Here is a 26458-nt window from a genome sequence, read left to right on the forward strand (position 1 = left end):
GAGCCTCGGATTTCGTCGCCCACGAGGAAGAAATGGCGCTACTAGCAAAGAGGCACGAGCCAACAAAACAGGCGCCCCGAACCGAGAAAACCGAGAAAGCCCAAGCGACACCTCCGGTCCAGAAGAAAACTCGCGAGAGCGGTACATATACGCATCACGAAGGGCGCAATTTCTCAGGATACCATAGCTACCAGATTGACACGCCCCGAGGCCGTGGCCGCGGCAGAGGCCGAGGCCGTGGGCGTGGAAGAGAGTCCTTCACTTGGACGAGGGATCAGCCACCGAGCAATGATCAAGAATATTGCGAACACAACAAAATTTTCGGCCATCATACCTCGAGATGCCGAAGCCTCGGAGCCAAGTTAGCAACCAAATTCCTAGCCGGAGAGCTCGGGACAAACGTAACCCTTAAGGACCTCGAGCCAGAACCAGAGCCCGAGCAGACCAACCCAGGAAGAGACCCTGAACCAAGGAACCAGGAGTCTCAGAAAAGAACCCGGGGGTCGGAAGACGAAGACCGAGATGGTACGCGGCAGAAGGTTCTTACCATAATGGGTGGATCACCTTACTGTCCTGACACCGTAGCGGCAATCAAAGCTTATCAACGCCGAGCCGAGACGCCTAGCAACTGGACAAGACGCTTCGATCGACCTAACGACGTGATCACATTCGAAGAAAGCGAGACAAACGGGCTCGATATGCCTCATAACGATCCAATCGTCGTCACATTAGCAATAGGAGACCACGATATTTACCGAGTATTAATTGACACCGGCAGCACCATTGACGTGATCTTTCGCGAAACGCTCCAACGAATGAACATCGACATGTCACAGGTGGTTCCGACCCCGAGGCCTGTCCTCGGATTTTCAGGGGAAACTTTGATGACGCTTGGAACCATCCAACTACCAGTCCAAGCCGGCGGGGTAACAAAGATAGTCAACTTCTCAGTCACCGATCGACCTACCATCTACAACGTCATAATGGGAACCCCGTGGTTAAATCTAATGCGAGCTGTCGCATCAACATATCATCTGTGTGTCAAGTTCCCGACCCCTAATGGCGTGAAAACGATATGGGGCAGTCAGAAAAATTCTCGGATGTGTTTCATGGCAGCACACAAACTCCGAAACCCTGTCACTGAAATAAAGGCTGAAACGGATCACAAGAAATCAAAACTTGGCCGGAGTGAAGAGAAGGCTATATCTAAACAGTTATAGCAATTACAGATCGAGGAGGCGCGCGAGGAGAAGAAGCCTACCTCGGATCCCGTAATCTCCATTAGCCTCGACGACGAACGGCCTGAACGATGCGTGGAAATTGGTAGCGACTTAACCGAGGAGATCAAGACCGAGCTCATCTCATTCCTCAAAGAGAACATCGACACCTTCGCCTGGTCGGCTGAAGATCTACCTGGGGTAAGCATCGACGTAATCTGCCACGAGCTGAATGTTGACCCATCTTTCAAACCCATCAAGCAGAAGCGAAGAAAATTGGGTCGGGATCGCGCAGATGCAGTGAACGCTGAAGTAGTAAAGCTCCTGAAGATCGGCTCGATCTCTGAAGCAAGATATCCGGACTGGTTAGCAAATCCTGTCGTGGTTAAAAAGAAGAACGGCAAGTGGAGAGTCTGCGTCGATTTCACCGATCTGAACAAAGCTTGCCCTAAAGATAGTTTTCCGCTCCCACATATCGATCGTCTAGTGGAAGCAACTGCGGGAAATAAGTTGCTATCGTTCATGGATGCTTTCGCAGGATACAATCAGATTCTCATGCACCCCGACGATCGCGAGAAGACAGCATTCATCACAGACCGAGGTATCTACTGTTACAAAGTCATGCCCTTCGGACTCAAGAACGCCGGCGCGACGTATCAGCGACTCGTCAACAGGATGTTCTCCGAACAGCTCGGGAAGACGATGGAAGTTTATATCGACGACATGTTAGTCAAACCCCTTGAAGAAAGCGATCACATAGCCCATCTACGCGACTGTTTTCGTCAGCTCAACAAGCACAACATGAAGCTTAACCCGGCAAAATGTCGTTTCGCGGTAAAGTCTGGAGAATTCTTGGGATATCTCGTAACTCACCGAGGCATCGAGGCAAACCCGAAGCAGATCGATGCTCTACTAAACATGCCCTCACCGCAGAACAAGCGCGAAGTCCAACGTCTCACCGGGAGAGTCGCAGCCTTGAACCGATTCATCTCGCGATCCACTGACAAATGCCTGGCTTTCTACGATACTCTGCGCGGGAACAAGAAATTCGAATGGACCGATCGCTGCGAAGAAGCTTTCCAGGAACTAAAGAAGTATTTGGCCAATCCACCGGTTTTAGCGAAACCAGTCCCGGGCGAGCCGTTATTCCTGTACATCGCAGTCTCTGATACGGCTATAAGTGGAGTCATAGTCAGGGAAGACAGAGGGGAGCAGAAGCCGATATTTTATGTCTCGCAAACTTTCACCGACGCGGAAACACGCTACCCGCAAACTGAAAAGCTCGCCCTCGCCGTAGTAATGTCAGCTCGGAAGCTACGGCCATATTTTCAGTCTCACTCAATTGTCGTCATGGCGCCCGTATCACTCCGAACCATCCTGCACAGTCCGAGCCAATCGGGACGCTTGGCCAAGTGGGCAGTAGAACTCAGCGAGTATGACATCGAATACAGAAACAAAACATGCGCGAAATCTCAAGTCCTGCCGATTTCATCATCGAGCTGCCAACAGAGAACGTCCGAGAAGAGTCACCCAACGCTGTTTGGATCCTCCACGTCGACGGCTCGTCCTCAAAACAAGGTTCTGGCGTCGGAATCCACCTCGCATCACCAGAGGGTGAAATTTTTGAACAATCCTTTCGGCTAAATTTCGACGCGACTAACAACGTGGCTGAGTACGAAGCGCTGATAGCAGGACTTAAGCTGGCTCGGGGACTTAAGATCAACAAGCTGCGAGCCTTTTGCGACTCCCAGCTCGTGGCTAATCAATTCAATGGAGAATACGCGGCTCGCGACGAACGAATGGAAGCGTATCTTGCTCTCACGCAAGACTTGGCGAAACAGTTCGGAGAGTTTGAGTTAACCAGAATCCCACGAGGTGAGAACACATCGGCCGATGCCTTAGCAGCTCTAGCTTCAACCTCCGACCCAAATCTGAAGAGGATCATACCGGTTGAGTTCATCGAAAAGCCGAGCATTGAAGATAATAGCAAGGATCAAGTCCTAACAGCTCGGGAGACAGAAGAACTGGAAGAAATGGACATCGAACAGCTAGACCAGCAAACTACGGACGCAACCGAGCCCGAATACGGAAGCGACGCCAAATGGATCGGAGCCATCCGAAGCTACATTGCCGATGGAGAAGTTCCTACTGAAAAGTGGGCAGCTCGGAAGCTTAAGGCCAAAGCGGCTCGGTATACTCTGATCGACGGAGAGCTCTTTAAATGGCGATTTTCTGGTCCTCTCCTTATCTGTGTCGAAGGAAATGAAGCTCGGAGAGTCATGGAAGAAATTCACGGCGGATCTTGTGGAAACCATTCTGGCGGAAGAGCTCTGGCTATAAAGATCAAACGCCACGGATATTTTTGGCCGACGATGGTCAAAGACTGCGAGAAATTTTCTCAACGATGTGATAAATGCCAGAGGCACGCACCAACCATTCATCAACCCGCCGAGCTCCTCTCTTCTATAACTTCGCCTTATCCATTCATGCGATGGTCCATGGACATCATCGGACCTCTACACAACTCCAAGCAGAAGAAACTCGTCCTCGTACTGACAGACTATTTCTCCAAATGGATCGAGGCGGACTCTTACGCCAGCATCAAAGATGCGCAGGTCGAGAACTTCGTCTGGAAGAATATCATATGCCGCCACGGGATACCTTACGAGATCGTTACAGACAACGGATCGCAGTTTATTTCGGCTCGGTTCGAAGGATTCTGCGAGAAATGGGGAATTCGCCTCAGCAAGTCTATGCCTCGGTACCCTCAGGGAAATGGACAGGCCGAGGCGGCAAACAAGACGATTCTCGACGGAATAAAGAAGCGCCTCGACGCAAAGAAAGGCCGCTGGGCCGACGAATTGGAAGGAGTATTATGGTCGCACAGAACCACCCCGCGGCGGGCTACGGGAGAAACACCTTTTGCCCTTGTCTACGGCACGGAGTGTGTGATCCCCACCGAAGCCGAGATCCCGGGACTGAGAAGACGTTTTCTCCCCGAACAGGAAAGTTCCAACACTCAGATGATGCTGGACGAGCTGGACTTAATTGACGAGAGAAGAGATTCAGCTTTGATCCGTATGCAGAACTATCAGAATGCAACGGCTCGGTACTACAATTCTCACGTGAAGCATCGCCGCTTCCACGAAGGAGAGCTCGTACTGCGCAAAGTTTTCCAAAATACCGCCGAGCAGAACGCAGGTAAGCTCGGTACGAATTGGGAGGGACCTTACACGATCGCAAAGGTAATCCGTCCCGGCGTCTACGAACTCATCAACATGAACGGCAAAGCGGTACCTAGATCCTGGAACGCAATGCATCTAAGGAAATATTACCGCTAAAAACCAAAGGTACGCATGTACTTGAACTACGGGGTGGCTTGATCTCTGAAAAGGGTACGTAGGCAGCTCGTCCTCGGACGAGTTCAGCTACCCCCCCTAATTAAAAAAGGGGGGGAGTGGGTCCGTATACTTATATACTCCCACTAAATTTTTGAAATTCTCTAAGTTTTTACCCTTTGGTTTATCAATCTTATCCACCTCGGAGATTTTAACGGTCATCTTATCGACCTATAAAGCTAAAAGTTCGTTCGGACGATGGCCACGTCCTCGGACAGAAAAAGCTCTTTTCACCGCCTCGGTTACAGCGCGCTATATAAACAGTCGAGACGATTCGGTCGGAGATATCTTGCCATAAAGAAATTGTCTTCGGAAAACCCAGTCGACTTTGACACTGGTACCCCAGTTCGCTTCTAAGCACTGGCTTCGACTATATCAGCTCGGGTCGCAACCGATAAAGATTAGTCCTACTTAACCAAAACCCAGTTATCCTAACACTGGTGCACGATTCATTTCACTTTCGGCTCGAAAGTTAAGACATTTGGATTTAACTTCTCAACGAGCAATTCTTAAACTCGGTTAACTTAACACCGGTGCATGATTCTTTTCGCTCTCGGCTCGAAAGATAAAACCAAATATTTGACATTAGTTTCGAATTCAGTTCGGAAAAATGTTTAAGAAAAATACTTGACATAATATTCGAGGGATAAAGCCGTCCAGACATGTCTTACAAAAAAGAGAATAAAAAGACATCTCGGGATCAGATCGAGTCTTGATTAACCGGCGAAACTTGAGCTACCTCGGTACCTCGGTTCGAACCCGACTGGTCGGCAACACCTATCGCAGCCGCGGTACCCTCTATCGAACGATTCCCGAAGCTATCGTCGACAGAGTCCAGGGAAACCGGAGGAAGCTTCAAGTCCTCTCGCAGCTCGGTCCCGAGACGGACGTACTCATCCTCGGCGTCTCCATATTCAGTCGTCCATTGAAGGACCTCGGCTTTCTCATCCTCTACCTTTTTCCCTTCCTCCAACTCGGCTATCAGCTCAGCATTGGCCCGCGCTTACACCAAGTACATATAGCGCGTAGACACCTTCCCGTACTGATCCATCTTCGCCTCGATAGCCTTGACCTTCTCGGCAAACTCCCTTTTGGCCGCCCTCCGCTCTCTGACAATCTCCTTCTCCCGGAGAGCCTTCTCTTCGGTAAATAACCGATGAAGGCGTGCAATCTCGGCCTCGAGCTTTCTCTGAGTTCGCAGGCTATCCTCCGAAGCCTTCAACCGCTCCACCTTCTCGGCCTTGGCCGATGCCTCGGCCTCTTGTTTAGCCGCAATCGCCTCAGAAATCCTAGCCTCTGCTTCGGCTCGGGAGATCTCCGACTTTTCACGAGCAAGCTCGGATTTCCGAGCTCCAGAATCGTAGGCTCGAACCATGGAATTCATCGAGTTGAAGGCCTGCAATAGAACGAGAATCGTCAGCAAACACGTATGGAAACGATAGAAAAACACGCAAGGAACGAATCTATACCTTCAGAAATCCAGCAGCGGTCTCACGGTAGTTTTGTGCCTCCAGCAAGGCCTCGGGAGCGGAAAGCGGCGGACCCGAACAAGAAGCGATAAGATTAGCCAAAGCTATCTTATCCTTGTAGATGGGAGCTTCGCTACGGCTCCTCTTCTCCCTTCTGCGTCCTCCCGAGCTATCACCTCGGGGCCTCTTCCCTTTCGCCTTAGCCTTCGCCTCGGCACCCAGAGCTACAATCGCCATAGCCCCTACTGCGGCGGGAACTTCCACATCCGGCCGAACATCACCAGAGGCCTCGGGCCTGGACAAATCTGCAGCGACCCGAACCTCCCCAGTCGCCTCTTCACCATCGGCAACCTGCGGATCAATGTTAACCTCAGGCGGAGTTGACGGTCCGAAAGTCGCCTCGCAAACCCTTTTCTCCTCGGCCGCCTTTCTTTCGGCAGCTTTCTTCGCCCTCAAAGATTGCGCAGCTCCTTGCATTTCAATGAGGTGATCTAGACGGTGATCGGATGATTCTGAAGAAGATTGGCAGGGGGCTCCGTGCAACAAACGCAAGGCTCTCTCAATCCTTTCCTGGGAGAAGTGCTTCGTCCAATCGCACTTCCGAGCTATTAGTTCGTCGTGGAGGTCTAGAAAGCCTTCGGGAATGTCTTCGAGAAACGACGGGTTCCGATCTGCATGAACAAGAAAAATGATCAGTTAAAAGGTTAAAGCAAAACAAGACAGCAAATACGGCTTCGGGCGTAGTACCGATTTGTCTCCACTTTCCAACAATTTTCCCTAAGTAGTCCTCGTGGACACTATACTCATTCAAGGCTACGAAGAAGAAATGGTCGGTGTATTTCTCATCCTTGCTTGGGAAACCACCGATAACCCTCCTGTTTGGCCTCGGAGATATGTAAAATCTCTCAACAGGGCCCGGTATACGCCGGATCTCTAGGAGATTCCTTAGGTGGCTTAGGTCGACGAGATTGACCGTCTCAATACTTCGGACTAAAATCCCCACTAGATGCCGCAAGCCTCGGGTCGTTATTTGGGATAAAGCAATCTTGTACGACCACAGAAACGCCAAAATCGGCCTCGGGATTGGAAGCCAAAGGTAGCAATGATAGAAGAACCCCTCGTAAAGGGTAAAAAACCCCTCGGGTGGATCATCGGCTCGCACGATACTCCAGCTTCACCAGCTGCCGGTGGATGGGCCCTCCTTCTACTCAAAATCGCCTCGGGATCATCAGGCAAATCCTGATCCCGAGCCACATTCGCAACCGCGTCTTCCCGAACAATGAAACGGCTCGGGTTTTCTTCCCGTGAAGCCGACTCTGCATCACTTCCGCGGTACAACACGATCTGATGGTCCGCCTCGGGGTCGCTCGAGGAACTCTAGACCATCTTTCTCTTGTAGACGGGGAGATGAGTGTCGCCTCGGGGCGAATCTCTGGAATCAGATAGAGACATTTTCTGGCTCGGGAGATTGAAGAAGTCGATCGGAGGAACAAAGCTCGACAGATCGGAGAAATCAACCTAGATCTAATGACGGCGGCGCTACGACGGAAGTATAACGGAAAAAGTAGAGAAAATGCAAGAACTCAAGATCAGAGAAAGAAGAGAACGAACCTTGAAAATTTTCCTTTGCAGTTGCGAAATGAGAGAACGAGTCGGAGACTTAGCATTTATAGGGACTTAAGGCGCGTCGGGTACGAACGAACCAAATAAAAACATCGCGTCCGCGTCTAAGGCGCGTCGGGCACACACAAATCAAATAAGATACTTCGCATCCGCACGAATCTCGGGAATCAGCGAAAGGACCTTTCCACTTCTCGAGAAGGAATCCCAACCGTCACACGCCAAGAGAAGATGAAACGACAGAGGAATTCAAATCGCCACAAACTTTAAAGGGACCGAATTGTTCAAAGTAAACGGCTCGGCCTAATTGTCATAAAGCTCGTCACGCCCGGTTCTCCAAACTAACGAGCTGGGGCGCTAACTGTTGGGGTCGGATTCCATCCTTTAGCGCCGAGCCAGATTTAGAACACTTCGGGAGTCTTTCAGTGATCACCTCGGGGCATCGCATCATTCACCTCGGGATATCCATCTAATCGATTTAGTATACCCGAGCCCATCGCCTCGGGGATACTTTAACAATACGTTTCAAGCACCCGAGCCCATCGCCTCGGGCATACCCTGAGCCCATCGCCTCGGGCATACCCTTAGCCCATCGCCTCGGGCATACCCTTAGCCCATCGCCTCGGGCATACCCTTCGCCTCGGGGATATTTGAACAATACATCTAAAGCACCCGAGCCCAATTACCTCGGGGGTACCCGAGCCTGGTCGCCTCGGGAGTTTCTGAGCCCATCGCCTCGGGGACACCCGAAGAAGCCATCCTAGAGTGCCCGAGCCAGTCCTTCCTGTGTACCCGAGCCGATTGCACAAGTTTCTCCGAGGTAAAGTCTTCATCTTCGTCAGAGGTAAAGACTTAGTAAATATTCGCTTTCAAAGTATCATTTCCAAGCAAGGTATCATTTCCGAACAAGAAGGATCATTTCCGATATACCCGGAAATGATAAGAGAGAATCTAGAAGGATCGACTCAAATCAGGAAATCTCCCAAAGACTCCGAAAAATAAGGAAACTATCCTAATCCGCGATATTCTGAGCCGACTTCAAGATAAATGGAAATCTTCCGAGAATATCGCTGGAGAGGCGGTTTATCACCTATATATAAAGAGACTCAAGGCTCAAGCGAAGGACAAGCAACATCGCTCTAGAAATTACGCTACGCAAAGCTCTCACAGCACAAACACCTTTTTCTACGATCAAACTCTTGTACGATCAAAATCTACTTTTCATTAATAATATCAAGAACACCATCTTTGGTATCAATCGTTTCTGTTGTTCTTTGAGAATTCACGATTATCGTATCCCTAAAATAAAACCCTAGACAAATCTTGATTGTGTTAGTTTCGACTTCCACAGAGGCAGAATATCGTTCTATGTCAGAACTCGCAAGGGAACTCAAATGGCTTAAAGCACTTCTCTCGGATTTTGGCATTGTTCATGACAAACCAATGACAGTGTTCTGCGACAATCAAGCGGCATTACACATAAGTTCAAATCCAGTCTTCCATGAAAGAACCAAGCATATCGAAAAAGATTGTCATCTTGTTCGTGACGAGATTGTTAAGGGTAACATTGACGCGTCTCACGTCTCCACGACAATTCAACTAGCTGATATACTTACTAAAGCATTGGGCAAAGCAGAGTTCGATGCATTTCTACTCAAGTTGGGCGTTCAAAACTTACACGCTCCAACGTGAAGGGGGGTATTAGACGAATATTAGATGTATATTCGATATCTTCTGAATTGTATATTTTCCATTCTAGATAAGTTCATATCTCCTTAGAATCAGGAAAGTCTAGGTTATATAAATACTAAATCTAAGGGTTTGTGAAATAACAAAGATCGTATATTCATCCTTCTAAAGTTTCTCAAATGGCATTGTTTTGCATCTAATGAAGTTTTGGAGAATTTCAAATGCATAATTTTCTTGACTTTGATCCACAACTTTACGTTTGGTCATCCTATTTGGGTGGGCGTACGGTTTTTCGGTTTGGTCTCCATTCAAATTTTTCGGTTTTACAAAAACTGAAACCACATAGAAACCGTATGTAATTTGGTTTGGTTTTTATGATTTTACGGTTATATAAATATTGAAATCATGTAAAAATTATATATATCTCGGTTCGGTTTGGTTAAGGTTTTTTCGTTTATTCCATGTTTTTACAAAATAAATATATTAATTTGATGGATAATTATAAGTAAATTTGATGTAATTCAATAGATTTTTCTATTATTCTTAAGTTTTTTTCTAAATTTTACTAAAAATTGATAATTATAAGCCGAATTAAAAAAATTAATGATACTACTAATAATCATTATATAAACTAGACAATATATTTACATATAATTATTTCTAATTTTAATTAAAAAAAACCAAAAAAACATTCGGTTTTACGGTTTTTAACCAAACCAAACTTAAACCGAAAACTTTATAAAAATTATAACCAAATAGATGTTTATGCGAAACAATAACCAAACTAAACTATTTATTTTGGTTCGGTTCGGTTTTTCAGATTATAATCAAATGTTGTTTTTTCTCTCTGTTTAGCACAATTTTTATGTGTAGAATCCCTTGATATTATTTTAAAGAACAAATTAGCTGGGAGACAAGAAATCAGAGAAAAATTAGATTTTTAGTAAAATCCATAACAATGGTAATTTTAGCCACCTTTTTTGTCCATTTTAACCTCACGCGCCCCACTATCTCATTTCATAGTCAACCTATTACCTGAGACAAATGAATGATTTTTGATCATTTTTCGAGATGGAAAAGCGTGTTTTTTTAACTCTACAAACTTAGTTAGCCAAGATATAATTGTTTTCGTTTACTTTTCTCGACTTTTTGGTTGTCTATTTATGTTAATAGTGCTCTATTTTCGAGAAAAAAAAAAAAGATTTTTGCTCTCTTCTTTCTCTCTTATCTTTTTAAATTATTAAACATGATTGAGTTTTGGAATTTATCGTAATTGATTTTTCATTTATTCAAGATTTATCATGCATCTCGTTAGTTCTCGTCTCTAGTAACAGATTTGCTATACGAAAGAAATTGTGATTACATTTGATGATTCGATGACGTTGGTTCAACGACGGAAACCCGCTAGCGATGATGGAATCTAATCAATGTTATTGGGATGACGAATCACACCTAAGATATAGTGATGACTTGATAGAATTTGATGCAGATCCGGTGACAAGTCGATGGAATCCAGCGAAAATTCCGGTGACAATTCGACGAAAACAGACGAAATCTTTGAAAAATCCGACGAAACTTATGATTCCAATGATACTTTGGTCTCTAAATAATGCTCTATATATGTGTTTATATGTATACAAAGGTTAATAACGCTTTATGTACGTGTTTATATGCATATAAATAAACTTAACCCTCTATGTACATGTTTATGTTATGTCCATGTTAATAACGCTCTATATATATATTTGCACAAATATATATATATTTGCATATATATATATATAGATCGAATAACTTAATACTATAACTATTTTAAACGCTTTATATATGTGTTAACATGTGTACAAATGTTAATGACATGTAATATATGTTTATAGCGTGCGAAAACTTCTCTAGTTAGAGAAAACACCGATTAATATTAGTCTCACTGTCAATAAATGTCTACTTACATTAAATATATGTCAGAACTAAATGCTTTTGTCCAAAAAGTCAACTACGTTATTTTCACGCGCATGATAATATTCAAGAATCAAGACTGGTTTTTGTATAATTTTTTTGAACTTCAGACCCAATTCTAAAGTAGCTTATCCATTGTCTTAGACTATTGTCTTTTTATCTAATTTACTCTCCCAAATTTGTCTCTCAGCTAAAGCACCCTATTTTAAAATCACACTTCTATCGTCTCTTTATCTTAAAGTTTATAAACGTTATTTAAATTTTTTTCCTAAAATCTGACCATGAGGTAATTTCGCATTCTCTCATTTGCGTACAGACGTCGATCTTGAGAATCCTCCATCTAAATCCAACGGTACCTACTCAATATAATACACCAGATTTGTTAGATAACGCACCATAGTAGTTTAGTTATCACTTGTTAGACACGTGTGACGATAGCAACACGTGTCAAATTCGTACTGCCAGCTGTCCTAAATGTTTTCTATAAGTTCGCAACATAGATAATGCAAGAAGAGAGACTACCGATCGACAAATTCAGACAAATACATTTTATAAAGCCAAATTAAGAAGAAGAAATTGTTTCTTTGATTGATGAACATGGCGGCTATGCAACTAACGAGAACTGTTTTCTTCGGTCTCTCAAAGGCTTTCCCCAAAAGCCAAGCTCCGAGAACTCTTGCGGTGGTGATTGGTCGGAAAAGCTCTCGTGTCTTTTTTGCCTCGTCGGTTAACCATTCTAAGGTAATTACTAATTACGATATGGTCATTAAAACAGATCGATGTATAACCGGTTTTTATATATGCGTGTTTGTAAATGAACTAGTTCATTCACAAATGATCTTGATATCCAAAACTATTTTGTTATTAAAAACAACAAATTGTGTATATGTAAAGTGAGATCTTTATTTTCTTCAATAAAAATATGTATATATTTATTATTTTGGATTTTTTTTGTTTTATGTGATAATTTGTATCTATTGACATTCTTCTGAATTTAGCAAACTGGTATTAATAAGCTAACGTGTTCGACAAGAAAACAAATGGAATCTGAAACTTTGAAGAATGATTTATGGTTCTGATATTTTTTTAATCTTATTATCTTTTATATAAGATTTACACAAGACTATTAACGATTCAATAAGCTGGTATTAGGTCAATATGTGTGACGAGATATATATATATATATATATATATATATATATCAAGTAATATGAAACTCTTGGAAATGATCAATGGTTCTTGGTTTTCAGGGAAGATATGATCCGGTAGAGAAAGCGAGAGACTCGAGGGCCGATTTGGCGTATGATTCGAAGAAATGGAGAGAAGAATCCGGAGAATACGCAGAAGCAGGCAAAGAGAAAGCCCACGAGATAAAAGAGGAAGCTAAAGACAAAGCTAACGATGTGAAAGAGAGAACGAAAGATTATGCTGAACAAACTAAGGGTAAAGTGAATGAAAGAGCAAGCAGAGCCGCTGATAAAGCCTACGAAACGAAAGAGAAGGCCAAGGACAAAGCCTATGACGTGAAAGAGAAGACAAAAGATTACGCAGAAGAAACTAAGGATAAAGTCAATGAAGGAGCAAGTAGAGCAGCTGATAAAGCCTACGAGACGAAAGAGAAGGCTAAGGACAAAGCCTATGATGTGAAAGAGAAGGCAAAAGATTACGCAGAAGAAACTAAGGATAAAGTCAAGGAAGGAGCAAGTAGAGCAGCTGATAAAGCTTACGAGACGAAAGAGAAGGCTAAGGATAAAGCTTACGATGTGAAGGAGAAAACGAAGGATTATGCGGAACAAACTAAGGATAAGGTGAATGAAGGAGCGAATAGAGCTGCGGATAAAGCAGAAGAAACAAAAGATAAAGCCAAGGACTATGCAGAGGACTCAAAGGAGAAAGCAGAGGATATGGCACATGGGTTTAAAGAAAAGGCTCAAGATATTGGGGAGAAGACTAAGGAGACTGTGAAAGATGTGTGGGAGACGGCGAAGAGCACGGCTCAAAAGGTAACTGAGGCTGTGGTTGGGTCCGGTGAGGAGGCGGATAGGGCTAGGGATGATGTTGATAAAGGCTTGGAGGATCTCTCGAAAAAGGCGAATGAAAATCGGGATAAGGATGATGATTTCAAGAGGTTCTAAATTCACTAATCATCTTGTACTTTAATTTTCTTTTGTTGTATGTTTAAAAAGCTCTGTTTCAGAAACTTTTTATAGTAGGGTGTTAAAGGTTTTTAACAAACTCTCTTTTGGCTTTTATAGGTTGTTTTATAAGTAATTACAGTAAGGATCAAGAGGGAACAATTACTGTAAACTTAGTAAGTGCTAGAGAAATATCTAGAAACTCCTAGGCATGCCAGTTGTGAAAAAGCAACTTACTTGTGCTCTGATTCATCTTGTATAAATGCATGAAGAGCTTCCACAGCTAAGGAGAATGACATGAACATAAGGAACAGCTGTCTACACATATGTCAAATATTAAACATATCAAAGTATTAACCAGAAAGATTAACTACAGAGAATGAGACAATGAAGGCAAAACGAAAAGAAAGGTCCTCATAATGTATGGAAGTCCAAATTATTTTAACAACGAGCTCTTGATCCTTATTGTAATTTATTGATATCTCCTTTATGTGTAAAAGTTATAATCAAAATAAAGATGGCACTTTTGAGTTTTATAGTAGGGTATTCGGAGTCTGTAACCTTTTAATGGAAAAAGAAAGGTTAATGGAATTATTGGTGATTAGGTCGGCTTTTGTTGGGCGACGTTTGGTTCTTTTATTTACAACGGCTCGCTTCGCTCCGGTATAGATGGTTTCATCAACATCTTTGATCGCTAATTTTTTCCGGCTTTTATCTGTGTTTTACTGTTTTTTTTTTAATAATTTCATAGGATCTCTGGTTGGTGATGGCGATTAATCCTTTAATGGTTGTCTTCGACTTATCCTTTGATTTTCTAGTCTACTATACATTTTTGCAACAGTTTTTGGGGTCCCTAATCGGGTCAAAATTTTGACCCGGAAATCATTTATTTCGACCCGGAAAAATCAATCTCGGATCTTACCTTATTTGAGATTTTTACCCGAAATCTTGGCTAAGTATATTACACAGTAAATGCAAATCCTATCGAATCATTAATTTTGGTATCTAATTAAAGCATATTCTCTCTACATATTCGATCAAATCAAGATTTCCTAAACAAATTATCTACAATCTTCCATCATATTCAATAGGATCTATATTGTTACTTCACCAAATCCTAATCCTCCCTTAAAATTTTGTCACATTCATTGTGATTAATCTAAGAATCCATTTTTAGTTTCCCGTATCTTAGATATTCTACTTCTCTCCACACGATATTTCTCAAATCGATTTGACCTTAACCCTAGACATCTAAGTTCTCTATAAATATTTATATTCTTTCAATTTTCTACATCATCAAGCAATTACCTCATTTCTTCATATTCTCCTCCATTCATCAACTCTAGCAGTGACGGCTTCCTTTGCATTTCTTAGAGATGATAAACCTTACACGACAAAATGGCAAGCTGAAGTGAGGGTCCTTCATACCTGAAAATCATACACAACAAGATTTGGTGAGACCTTGGACATGGTGTTGGCTGATGTGTAAGCAAGATTCTAAAATTGAGTCTATATTATCATTATTCTTTTTAACAATTTGAGCTATGAGGCATATTAACAACTTGAGCTGTGACTACAAGCAGATCTCCTCAAAAATATCTCTGTGCAAATGAAAAAAAATCCGTCAATCTCAATTCAAAAGCTCCAAATACAGCTATACAAAATCAAAATCAAACCACTAAAATTCTCACATCTTATAAGGATCAGTTCATGTGTAGCCAATTGGTTTCGCTATGGGGATCAAAACCTAAAAATTGGCAAAGAAAGACAAGATTCAATCTAATTCTCCATCAAATTTCTGGAACCTAATTACACACAGTACCTCGCGATTAACGGCGAAGATCGGGCAATGTTTTCCGATCACATCATGCCAAGTGATTCTCGACTGCCAAAGAATCAACAGATCCTTTAGTGTCCATCAAATTAGAAAGTAATCTCAGCTAAATTGTAAAGAGGAGGAGTACGAACAGAGTGATATTGCCCCATCTTGCTCATCCGGACGATATCTCCAGGTCGGTAAGCGCTGGAGGGAATGGGAAATGATAGAGATATCAGAAATAAAGCTTGAATAAAAGCATTCCACGGTCGTGATCCTGCCACCGCAGCCAGGACTGCCATAACTTGGCTTCGTCGGCGAGGTTTCTCCGTGAAATTCGCCGGTTATTTTCTTCGCCGGGAGATTTAGAATTGAAGCGGAAGATTAAAAGATGATGATGCGAGTGAGAGAACTCTCCTCCGCCTTATTATTGGGCCATAAACATCAGGCCCAACTTTAATGTTTCCCAATTTACATGTTGAATCAGTTTTGACCAGCATTCTATTATTGGTTATAGGGCCTGGTAACTGATTTTTTTTTGTCGGTGGGCCTGATAACTGATTAAATAGGGAAAATTGACGGAAAAAAAAAACTTATATCAGAACAAAAAGGCATGGTTTAACCATATTTTAGTGAAATTCCTACCAAAACAAAATACATGTTTTAGTGATGTAAATAATTCCGTGTCCAATCATTACAAAATAGTAGCTAAACGGAATGTGTTTTGCAATTTTTGATTAAAAATCCAAAATTTACATTTTGAAAAGAGTATAAGTTGGATGGTGTAAATATTGAGTCTATATGTAACTCCAACATGGTTTATTTCTAATCGAATGCTTTATTATATGTTCATTATAATATTTTTTGGAATCATAAAAACATATAAATTCAAAATGTGAATTTTGTTTTTATTTATTTGTGATACTAAATTTTTACGTAATATCACAGTGCAAGCATTGATTTTAAACTTTTAATTAATATTGGCAAGTATTTGCAATTTAGAACTATTATAACTCGAATTATATGTCTTTTAAATAAAAGTGTAATTAAAAAAATAACAAAATGATGTTTAATTTCACGGGATGGGATTATATGGTGAGACGGGTTTGGATCGACATTAATACGGAATAATATACTACATGTGAAATCCTAGGATTAACAAATCAAAATACAATTATACAATTTTAAACACTAAACAAAACAAATACAACTTAAAAATTTTATTTCTTAGTTACAACGCATATGACTCGTGGTGTACAACAAAAAATACTATATACAACAAATTCATCAATTTATAAAAGGATAAAACAAATCAAATAATTAACCCGCGGTGTACCGCGGGTCATATCCTAGTTTGTTTTTATTTTTGTTTCAGATTTACAAGAATTTATCTAGAAAATTATTCGAAGAAAAAAAGAGGACTCTGAAGCATATTAACATTTTTGTTTGTTTTTTTTTTATATTAACATTTTTGTTTGTTTTTATATTAACATTTTCTAGTTTGTTTTTGTTTGAATACCTTATTATTATATAAAACATTTATTTTTCTAATTTATCATCTTTATATTTTATTGACTTCTAAAATCTATCTCTAATTATCTCGTGATCACTAAAGAAGTAAACAAAATTTCATTGAAAGAATTAACTACGTTTATTATAATTTTTTTATATAACAAAAGAATAAATAATGAATAAATCTGATAAAAAATAAAGTAGGAAATTATTATATATATAAGATTATTTATTCTTTTTTTGTACAATTACTCTTATATCAAGCTAATAAATTTTTTTTATAACTTTTTTATTTTGGTGTTTTTATATAGATATACGCACGTAAATTAATTTTAGAATTTATATTTTTTCTGTTAGTTTTATATAATAAGATAAACATTTAAAATAAAATAAAATAAGATTTGTTTTTCAAAAAAGAGGTAATTAAGATTACCTCCAGAGGCATGATTCCCTGTGATAGACACAACCCGACGACCGTCGTGGCCGGGTGGCCGGGAAGATTACGTCTAAACTTGGCCAGGAGGCAGGAGACTCCTCTGACATGACAGACCGTCCTCGAAGACTAGCTCATCTCCTCTGATCTTCATATTGCCAATTTCCGTGGGAAAGATGTACTACTCTTTCCAGGTACCAATATCGTTACTCGAACCCTGGTGAGACTCTTTAATCATGCTGAATCACGACCACTTTAGCTGGGCGAGAATTGGTGACCAATTTTCAATTGTTTAATACTTAATACAACGATTATTCCAGTTTTTTTAAGGAATAAAATTTAATTTAATTTAAGTTTTAATTAATTTTATTAGTTATTATGATTTTTTGATTATTAAGAAACGTAAAAAAAAATTAGATTCCTCCGATACAGAGAATGCTTTGTTTTCTCACAAAATTTTGACATTTTTTAGTTTTTATTATTGTATTCAAGCTTCTCTTGTACCTCATATTCTACATTATTTGGTGTATATTATTATACTATAAACTTTTCTTGTGCTTAAATCTAAAGTTTCAGAGGTTTAATTTCGAAATTTTATGATCGAACGGTGAGTAAACAAAGAAGGTGAATTTATTTTTTTTGTTTTTTTTTGAATTTTTATTAATTGTAATAAATAATAAAATGAATTTAAATTTAAATTAAAGTTTTATTATATTTTTATTAATTGTAATAACTAATAAAATTAATTTAAATTTAAATGAAATTAAATAAATATCTACTAAACAAATAGAAATTAAATTTTCCATCATTTTTTATGGTGGGACAAACAAAAAAGCTAGTTTGGAGGTTTAAAGTGTTAGTAAAATTATCTTGGTGGTTTATAGTGCTAGTGAAATTCTTTTGAGGTTTAAAGTGCTACCCAATAACACTTTAAGAGTTAAAAATGTGTTTTTCCCGTTTTTTTAATATGGTTCAGGAACAAGGAATTAATAAATGCATTTGCGATAGAATTTTTTACATATAGAAACAAAAGATTCGGAAAGAGAACAACATTAAAAGCTTCAACAATAATCAAAACTGTTGCTGAAAATTTGCAATGCATAATATATAAGCTTTTCGAGAGGGACGACAAAGAACAAAACATGAACTAAAGAAAACAAGAAACAAAGATTATGTTTAACTCTAGTCGGCCTTGCCGGCGGAAGCAGCATCTTGACCTCTGAGACCACCAGTCCTCCTCGGAGATGCATCACGCCTAACCGTACTAGCTTGAACCTATGTGTTGATGGTTAACTCCTCCATGAGGATGCTCCACTGGGTTCATAGCCACGCCACGAACCTTAGGTCATGAGTTTCTCTTCGCACGGTACTTGTGGTACGCGTTACCTGCCTTGAGCCCTGCATCCACTTGGGACAAAAGATTGTGCCACATATCACTCAAGTTCGTTCTCCATTTCTCGAGTGTACACTAACATTAATGTGTGTTTCACATGTCTTAAACTTTCAATTTAGGATTAAAAACAAAGAACCAAATCAGTCTATCATATCAAACAAACAAACCCTCATTCTACCTTCTTTTTACGTCTTTGTTACTTCGTAATTTAAGGAACCATGATTGAAGCTTAAAAAAAAAAAGAAAGAAAAAAATGTGCCACATCAACTCAAGTTCTTTCTTAACTTCCTGAGTGTAACACTAACATTAATGTTTTCACATGTCTTAAACTTTCAATTTGGGATTAACAACAAAGAACCTAATCCGTCAATCATTATAATAAAACAAACTCTCATTCTGCCTTCTTTAATTTTATGTCCTTGCTACAACTCTTCTAGGTTTGAGATAGATCGTCAAAGTCTAAATTTAAGGAACCATGATTAAAAGAAAAAAGAAAGAAAGAATATTTGACTGTTAATGAAACTGTTTTCTTCATACCCAAGTAAAGATCCTTCAAGTGCTTTCGCTTTGTAAAACTTTGTTTCCTTTGTTTGTCGTTTGAATATAGCGTTTTACGTTTTTATCTTCTATGTCATTCACTCTCCTTTCTTTCGAACCTTGATCCCTCTACATTGCTTGATTACTTTCATCATCCCAATCCAACAAATGAATAGAAACTTATCCCATTTTGGCTTTTATGGCGGATTTGGAAAGCAAGACATAACTTAGTGTTTAACCAAATCAGAGAAAGTTCCTCTAATGTGGTCCTCAAAGCAAAAGCAGAATCTAGAGAATGGCAGAACAATGCGACATCACAACTCCGTTTATTCTCCAAACCACGTCCACCAACGGAGTCACTCTCCTGGACAAAGCCAGACTCTTCTCATGTAAAATGTAATTTCAATGCGGGATTGGATACTTCGTCTTTCCAGGCTCGAGGAGGATGGATTATACGCGATCATCAAGGAGTAGCAAAGGTATGGGGATCGATACATTTGAATGGCGCACTAACACCATTGATAGCTGAAACAAAAGCCTTGTTAGCCGCAATGCAACAAACATGGATACATGCTTATACAATAAAGGGCAACCATCATGACCGAGATAACACATAAACCGGGTTTATTTTATATACAAAATATGTGATTGTCTCACCCATGGTCACCCATATTGCTTAGACATATTATACTAGTTCACAATTTATATTTCTTTATAGGAATCAATTACGAGAAAGCCATTTTCTAGAGTGGTCTTTGTTGAATTTGACCTTTTTTTCAACAGTTTGTGAGTTTGCCATTGTCAGCTGCTCCAAAAGACGAAATTGTCCTGCCCACAGAATTCTGAGTTTTTTATCAAAAAAAAAAAAAAAACAGCTTGTGAAGAATAAAAATCAAAGTTTCGCTTTTCTTCCCTTCCTCGCCGTCACAAAATCTGATCTTCTTCTCTGTTATTCTGCTTTCTTGGACCTAATCGAACAGTTAGGTTTAAATTAGATGGGCTTGAGCTCTGAAGATCGTTTGTAGCACACCTCCATAGCCGCAGCTTCTCTTCCGGTTCCGTCCATGAGCGATCCCAAAGTATTAAATTCCCTTTTGTCTTCAATTGATTGCTTCTTGATATTCTGAAAAAATCTAAATTTGTTCTTCCACAAAATCCTAAAACAAAATTGATCTCTCGATCTAGTCTTCTCCACGACGAGATCTGGTGACAACTCCTGCTTAAACAAGACCAAAAGACGAAAGCTTTTAAACTAATCTCATTTTCTTTGGGTTTTGGTTTGTCAAGAGAAATTAAAAAACAAAAAAACTCAAAGCTTCATAAATATGTGATTGTAATTTTCAAATTTGGTTTAGATTTGAAGATAAATTGGAAGTTTTGATTACATCTATGTTTATTATTGAAGCCCTTGGGTTTACTAGCCATTATCTAGGGTTTAGCTTTTTTCATTCAAAATCATTAAATTCGTCCAAAGAAATAGTGTTGGTGGCGATGACGTTTGGTAAATCGTAAACAAAAGTGATGATGAAGTTAAAGGAGATGCGTCGTTGGAGCACGACGGTGGTGGTCGGCAAGCAATTGTGGTCGGCAAATCAAGCAAAAACGAAATGAAAGCCAAAGGTTGAAGACAAGGGCAAAAACGTCATTGCATGAGGTCCAAAATGGCAAATCCACAAGCCCAGATTTAAAATGGCATAGGTAAAAGATTTGGCCCAAAAATGCCAATATAGACAATAATCCCTTCTTTATAGTTTACGGATTCTGGATTTCTTTATGAATAAATCTGATAAAAATTTATAGTATGAAATTTGATATGTTATTATACTATGAATTGCATATAAGATTATTTATTCTTGTTTTTGTACAGTTACTCTTATATCAAGCTAATAAGTTTGCTTTTTAATATTTTTCTATTTTGGTGTTTTTCCAATATTTCTTTTCTGTTAGTTTTATATAATTAGATAAACATTTAAAATAAAATAAACTAAAATAAGTTTTTATTTAAAAAAAAAAAAGAGTGCATATAAGATTATTTATTCTTGTTTTTGTACAGTTACTCTTATATCAAGCTAATAAGTTTGCTTTTTAATATTTTTCTATTTTGGTGTTTTTCCAATATTTCTTTTCTGTTAGTTTTATATAATTAGATAAACATTTAAAATAAAATAAACTAAAATAAGTTTTTATTTAAAAAAAAAAAAGAGTGCATATAAGATTATTTATTCTTGTTTTTGTACAGTTACTCTTATATCAAGCTAATAAGTTTGCTTTTTAATATTTTTCTATTTTGGTGTTTTTCCAATATTTCTTTTCTGTTAGTTTTATATAATTAGATAAACATTTAAAATAAAATAAACTAAAATAAGTTTTTATTTAAAAAAAAAAGGAGGTAATTAATTAAGATTACCTCCAGGGGCATGATTCCCTGTGAAAGACACAACCCGACGACCATGAACCAGGAAGATCCCGGGAGCACACCAAGTTTACGTCTAAACTTGGCACGGAGTTAATAAACTCTTCTATTTCAATATTTGTGATAATCTTCATTAAGTGTAAATGGTGATACAAAACAAGCTTAAATACAAGCTAAACTAAACCAAATATACTAACCAATCTAAACCATAACTAAACCAACTATATACACTCTAATATTCTAGCATATATCAGACCGATGGAGACTAGCCAAACTTCTCTGATATTCATATACCAATTTTCATTGGTGGTAAAGGTAGAAACACAAGCCCAAGCATATGTGGTCTAGTGGCAGAGGAAGCTTTGGGAAAGGGTGAAACTCCCAAACCTGAGTTCGATTCTCCCTGGAAACAAAAAAACACATTTGTTTGAGAAGTCTGTCAGTTAGGCTTTGGCCCAATTGGTTTACCTGGTAGCCAGAAATGCAGGCGGCCTGACTACCATAGCACTTAGTCGGAAGGCATTCTGAACTCGGAATAGGCAGAGTGGTAGTCCGTAAGGGCCTAACCGTTAACACGGTGGACCAGTCCACTACGTAGCACCTCGGTGCGTTCCTACCGGGGCCGACCGGATAGCCGATAGGGTTTATAAAAAAAAAAAAAAAAAAAAAAAAAAAAAAAAAAAAAAAAAAACACTCGAATGTAACACTAACATTAATTTTTCTCACATGTCTTAAACTTTCAATTTAGGATTAAAAACAAAGAGCCAAATCACTCTTATCATATTCATATCAAACAAACCCTCATTCTACCTTCATTTTATGTCTTTGTTACAATTTTGCTAGGTTTGAATCTTACTTCGTAATATAAGGAACCATGATTGAAGCTTATAAAAAAAACAATGTTTGACTTTTAATAACAGTTTTCTTCACACCCAAGTAAAGGCCTTCAAGTGCTATCGGTTCTGTGAAAGTACTCTGTTTCCTTGGTTTTGCTCGATCAGGGACTTTTTTAAGCTTATGATATGAAAGAGATTATGCGGAAGAGGCCAATGATAATGTGAATGAAGGAGCGAGCAAAGCATCTGATAAAGCCTGTGATGTGAAAGAGAAAGCTAAGTACAAAGCCTATGATATGAAAGAGAATACGAAAGATTAAGCGGAAGAAAGTGAAACTAAGGATAAAGTAAATGAAGTGTTAGCAAATTCAAAGAAAGAAGATTATGTTCTTAAAGGTTTGAAAAGACTCTTTTGGTTTAGTTGTTGATATGTAAAAGTAAGAGTAAACAAAGATGGAGTTATTTTCAAAGTAAAGATGGCACTTCATAATTTCAGAAACCATCATGAGTTTATGTTCCTTACTACGTACTAGTGTTCTCGACTTGGGACTTTAATTCTCCAATTAGGTTATGAATATACCGTTTCCTGTTTTGTTTCAATATATGTATATATCTAACTCATGGCCTTTGCTAAGACACGCTGGCATCAACAGCGTTTGTAACCCACTTTTGGACTAAAACTTAACGTTGCTTAAAGAATACCACATGTAAATCAAATAGTTGCTGAAATCGGCAGCGATCAACAGCGTTTGTAACCGTTACTAGCAAATAGGTCTTTATCATATAGAGCATTATATCATCTACCATCTAATTTGGAAAAATAAAATAAAAAGAGGTACTTTGGATTACCTCAATTCGCCTACCACCAAAGGCATGATTCTCTGTGATAGACAATCCCAAGACCAGACGAGGGTAGTTTTAGCACGTCCGGGAGATTAAACTCCACGGAGGTTGTTGCTGAAACCACTTACGGTGGCCTAAACTCCTCTGTCATTCATCTCCCACAACACCAGACACTCTCGTTTGGAAGGAGAGAAGCGAAACAGTTACAATGAGCGGGAGGGTACCAATTACTCGAACCCTGGTGAGACTCTCAGGTCATGCTGAGTCACCACCACTTGATCTGGGCGAGAATTGGTGACCTATTCTCTATTCGTTTAATACTTAAAAGGTTTTTCATTAAACCTAGGGAAAACCTTTTCCCGGTTTATTCCGGTTAGCTCAATGATTCCCAGAACCAGGACTAAGTTACAGTAATGATCGAATTATTTATTTTCATGCATAATATAAAAGAAAACACAGTCAACAACGGGAAATAAAGAAAACGAGAAACATAGTGCATGTTTAACTCTAGTCGTCCTTGGCGGCTGAATCAGCATCTTGACCTCTGAGATGATCAGTCATCCTAGCAGCACTAAGACCATTCTTTTGTCCAGGATGTGCTATCACGCCTAACCTACTAACGTGAGAAGTGTGTTAATTCGCTATCCCAAAGGCATGAGACTCTCTCCAATCATGCTGAGTCACCACCACCACTTGTTACGGGCGAGAATTGGTGACCATAACTCTATTTTGTAGTAATTAAGGTTTTTAAACCTAGGGAATGTCTCGGTTTATTCCGGTTCTCTTAATAATTCCCAGAACCAGGAATAAGTCACGGTTATGAGCTCGAATTATTTATTTTCATGCATAATAATATAAGCTTTTTGAGAGAGAGGACAAAGTTGTGTTCCCTGGTTGATCTGATCAGACTGTATCCACTTTCGATCTGGTTTCATCAGTTGCTCATGTTTAATTGTCTACCTCGTTTGGGCTGTCGTCTCCCTCGTTTGGGCTGTTGCTTCTCTTCCTCGACTATATTACTTTGTTAGTTCGGGGTTGAGCTCTTTGGTTATGTCTAGGATCTATCTCATTTAGTATTAAACGATGTTTGGCTTAATTACTAGTTCGTTGTAGCGTTGAAAGGTTTTTTAGTGGGTCTCGATTATCTTACGGTTCATCCGGGAGACCCTTGACAAGGACACTCATAGAGAAAGATGCATCTTCACACCCAAGTAAAGAGCCTTCAAGTACTAACGGTACTGTAAAACTCTGTTTTCCTCTGTTTTATCTCTAAGTTAAATATAGCGTTTCACGTTTTCAACTCTCTGTTTTTTTACTTTTACCTTCTCCCTAAAGATGGAGTACTGTTTAAGAAGCTTGAGAGCTAAAAAGCTGAGAGAAGAGAGGAACATAAGAAATGATTATGATTTAATTTAAAAAGGTACGCTTTAATTAATTTGTATACAAATATTGTTTGTATATATATACGAGAACTGAAAGCAGCCCCGGCTCAGATGGAGGTATGACGGCCCGGGGCTTTTTTTTTTTATAAAAAAATTTGCATATAAAAAAGGCCCAAATATTTTTTAAAAATATTATTAATATGAAAATTATATTTTAAGAGGCCTAATTATTTATAAGAAAATGTATAAAAATGTCCAAAATTTTTAAAATAACAATTTTTACTATAAAAATTCCGCAAAATTTTTTAAAATTAAGTAAATTTTCTCTTTGTATATAATAATAGGCAAAAAAAAATTTTTTTGCCCTAAGACTCTCAAATATATTGAGCCGGGGCTGGCTGAAAGTGAAAAGTAAATCTAATTTTGAAATTCTTGAAAGCTTCAAATTTATCTCCAAAGGACACGGACAAATTGTTGCAAGAGACCAGCTCCCACAATCTCCTAAACCGGACCAATTCAAATCAAACCAAACCGATCATGTCAAGTATTTAAAGGAGAGACATGAAAAAGAAGATCTCTCTAAGCAAAAGAAAATATGGGTGTACTTGAAAACCTATGGGATGACGTTGTGGCTGGTCCTCGACCTGAAGCCGGTGGCCGTGGCCATCTCCGGCGAATCTCCACCGGTTTAACTAGCTTGAACAATACCACAGGTGAACCAAAATATTTAAGAAATAGTAAGCATTAGCGGAATTAGTTAGAAAAAAATGAATATATTTAGGATAATAAAGGAAAACTTTTGTTCTACTAATTCTTCTTGAATATAGTAGATGATTTATTTCTTTTAACTTTTTTTAACAATAAAATTTTCCCCAAAGAATGGTTACCATTCATGATGAAAGGTAAAATTTTGGAACAGTCAATAATTTAATCATATCATATTATTCTAATTGTAATATCATTTTAATCTATAAATTGTTCTAATCGGAATGTTACATATGTGGGGGTTTAGAAGGAATGTCAGTGGCCGGATCGGTATCTCTTCCGGCGAGTCCGGCTACTCCGGTGACACCAGGATCTGGTCGGAAAGTGGATGTGTGGAGGAGTGTATTTCATCCGGCAAGTAATGTGACCACAAGGGAGATTGGTGCTAATGTCTTTGACAAACCCTCTCATCCTAATTCTCCAACGGTTTATGATTGGTAAATTATTATATTAGTATCAACTTTATAGAGTAGTTGGATGTAAGGGTTACAATGCTTATAATTAAATTAACTTTAAAAGATATTTTTTTTTTTGTCAATTTAATATTGGGTTTTAAGGGTTACAAAGCTTATAATTAAATTGCAATTAGTTTTTTTTATTGATTGCAAAAATTATAGTTGTTGTTGCTGCACGACAGGATGTATAGCAACGAGAGCAGGAGCAAGCACCGTTGAAGCTTACCATTTATCAACGAACCGTCAAATTAATAAATCAAGACTTCATAAAATTAAATCGTCAACTTCGATTTTCAAGACGGTTAATAATCAATTGAATGTGCCGTATAATTAATGTTTAAATAAATTCGAAAGACGAAATCATCATCTTTATTAATTTCAAACAATCAAAATTGGCTTGCAAATACAGTTTTATGGTCCAAAAAGACGTTTCTAACTTTTGCATAGCGTTCAATTAATTCTTTTACATTTTCCATTATAGCAATCAAACTAATTAGCTCGTGGATACCTTTTATGGTTCAAATACGATTCTAACTCTGAATGTAGTGTTGCAATATTTTAAACATTATGTTGTCTCTGACATCAGACT

At 39.1% G+C, this 26458-nt stretch overlaps 3 protein-coding genes and 1 pseudogene across 10 annotated transcripts; 3 read left to right on the forward strand and 1 right to left on the reverse strand.

Moving 5' to 3' along the window:
• Positions 1-5211: 5211 nt before the first annotated feature.
• On the reverse strand, positions 5212-15728 carry LOC9299674 (uncharacterized protein At3g60930, chloroplastic). Of its 7 annotated transcripts, XM_021015668.1 has the most exons (7): positions 15453-15727; positions 15307-15369; positions 15176-15231; positions 15047-15085; positions 14793-14912; positions 6085-6755; positions 5212-6011 (listed from the first exon to the last, which is right to left on the reverse strand). In XM_021015668.1, exons 6-7 carry the CDS (start codon positions 6559-6561, stop codon positions 5619-5621), a joined length of 870 nt encoding a protein of 289 aa, XP_020871327.1. In that variant the 5' UTR covers positions 6562-6755; positions 14793-14912; positions 15047-15085; positions 15176-15231; positions 15307-15369; positions 15453-15727; the 3' UTR covers positions 5212-5618. The 7 variants fall into 7 exon arrangements, 3 of the variants coding, with proteins under 3 accessions (XP_020871327.1, XP_020871329.1, XP_020871328.1); XM_021015670.1 differs by lacking the exon at positions 15047-15085 and having other exon boundaries at positions 15453-15728; XR_002329932.1 differs by lacking the exons at positions 5212-6011; positions 6085-6755 and adding an exon at positions 10185-10428 and having other exon boundaries at positions 13722-14912; positions 15453-15707.
• LOC9299673 (late embryogenesis abundant protein 1) lies at positions 11773-13586 on the forward strand. Of its 2 annotated transcripts, none has more exons than XM_021015666.1 (2): positions 11773-12090; positions 12600-13586. In XM_021015666.1, the coding sequence occupies exons 1-2, from the start codon at positions 11941-11943 to the stop codon at positions 13482-13484; spliced, it is 1035 nt and encodes a 344-aa protein (XP_020871325.1). In that variant the 5' UTR covers positions 11773-11940; the 3' UTR covers positions 13485-13586. The 2 variants fall into 2 exon arrangements, with proteins under 2 accessions (XP_020871325.1, XP_020871326.1); XM_021015667.1 differs by lacking the exon at positions 11773-12090 and adding an exon at positions 12282-12496 and having other exon boundaries at positions 12554-13586.
• Positions 15729-19470: 3742 nt separating the features above from the next.
• On the forward strand, positions 19471-20873 carry LOC110230183 (annotated as a pseudogene).
• A 4220-nt stretch (positions 20874-25093) lies between these two features.
• On the forward strand, positions 25094-26377 carry LOC9301448 (dormancy-associated protein homolog 2). Its single transcript, XM_002863552.2, has 3 exons — positions 25094-25362; positions 25662-25851; positions 26052-26377. The coding sequence occupies exons 1-3, from the start codon at positions 25245-25247 to the stop codon at positions 26086-26088; spliced, it is 345 nt and encodes a 114-aa protein (XP_002863598.1). The 5' UTR covers positions 25094-25244; the 3' UTR covers positions 26089-26377.
• The last annotated feature ends 81 nt before the right edge of the window (positions 26378-26458 follow it).

Source organism: Arabidopsis lyrata (genome assembly GCF_000004255.2).
Source record: "Arabidopsis lyrata subsp. lyrata unplaced genomic scaffold ARALYscaffold_8, whole genome shotgun sequence".
Taxonomy (NCBI): domain Eukaryota; kingdom Viridiplantae; phylum Streptophyta; class Magnoliopsida; order Brassicales; family Brassicaceae; genus Arabidopsis; species Arabidopsis lyrata.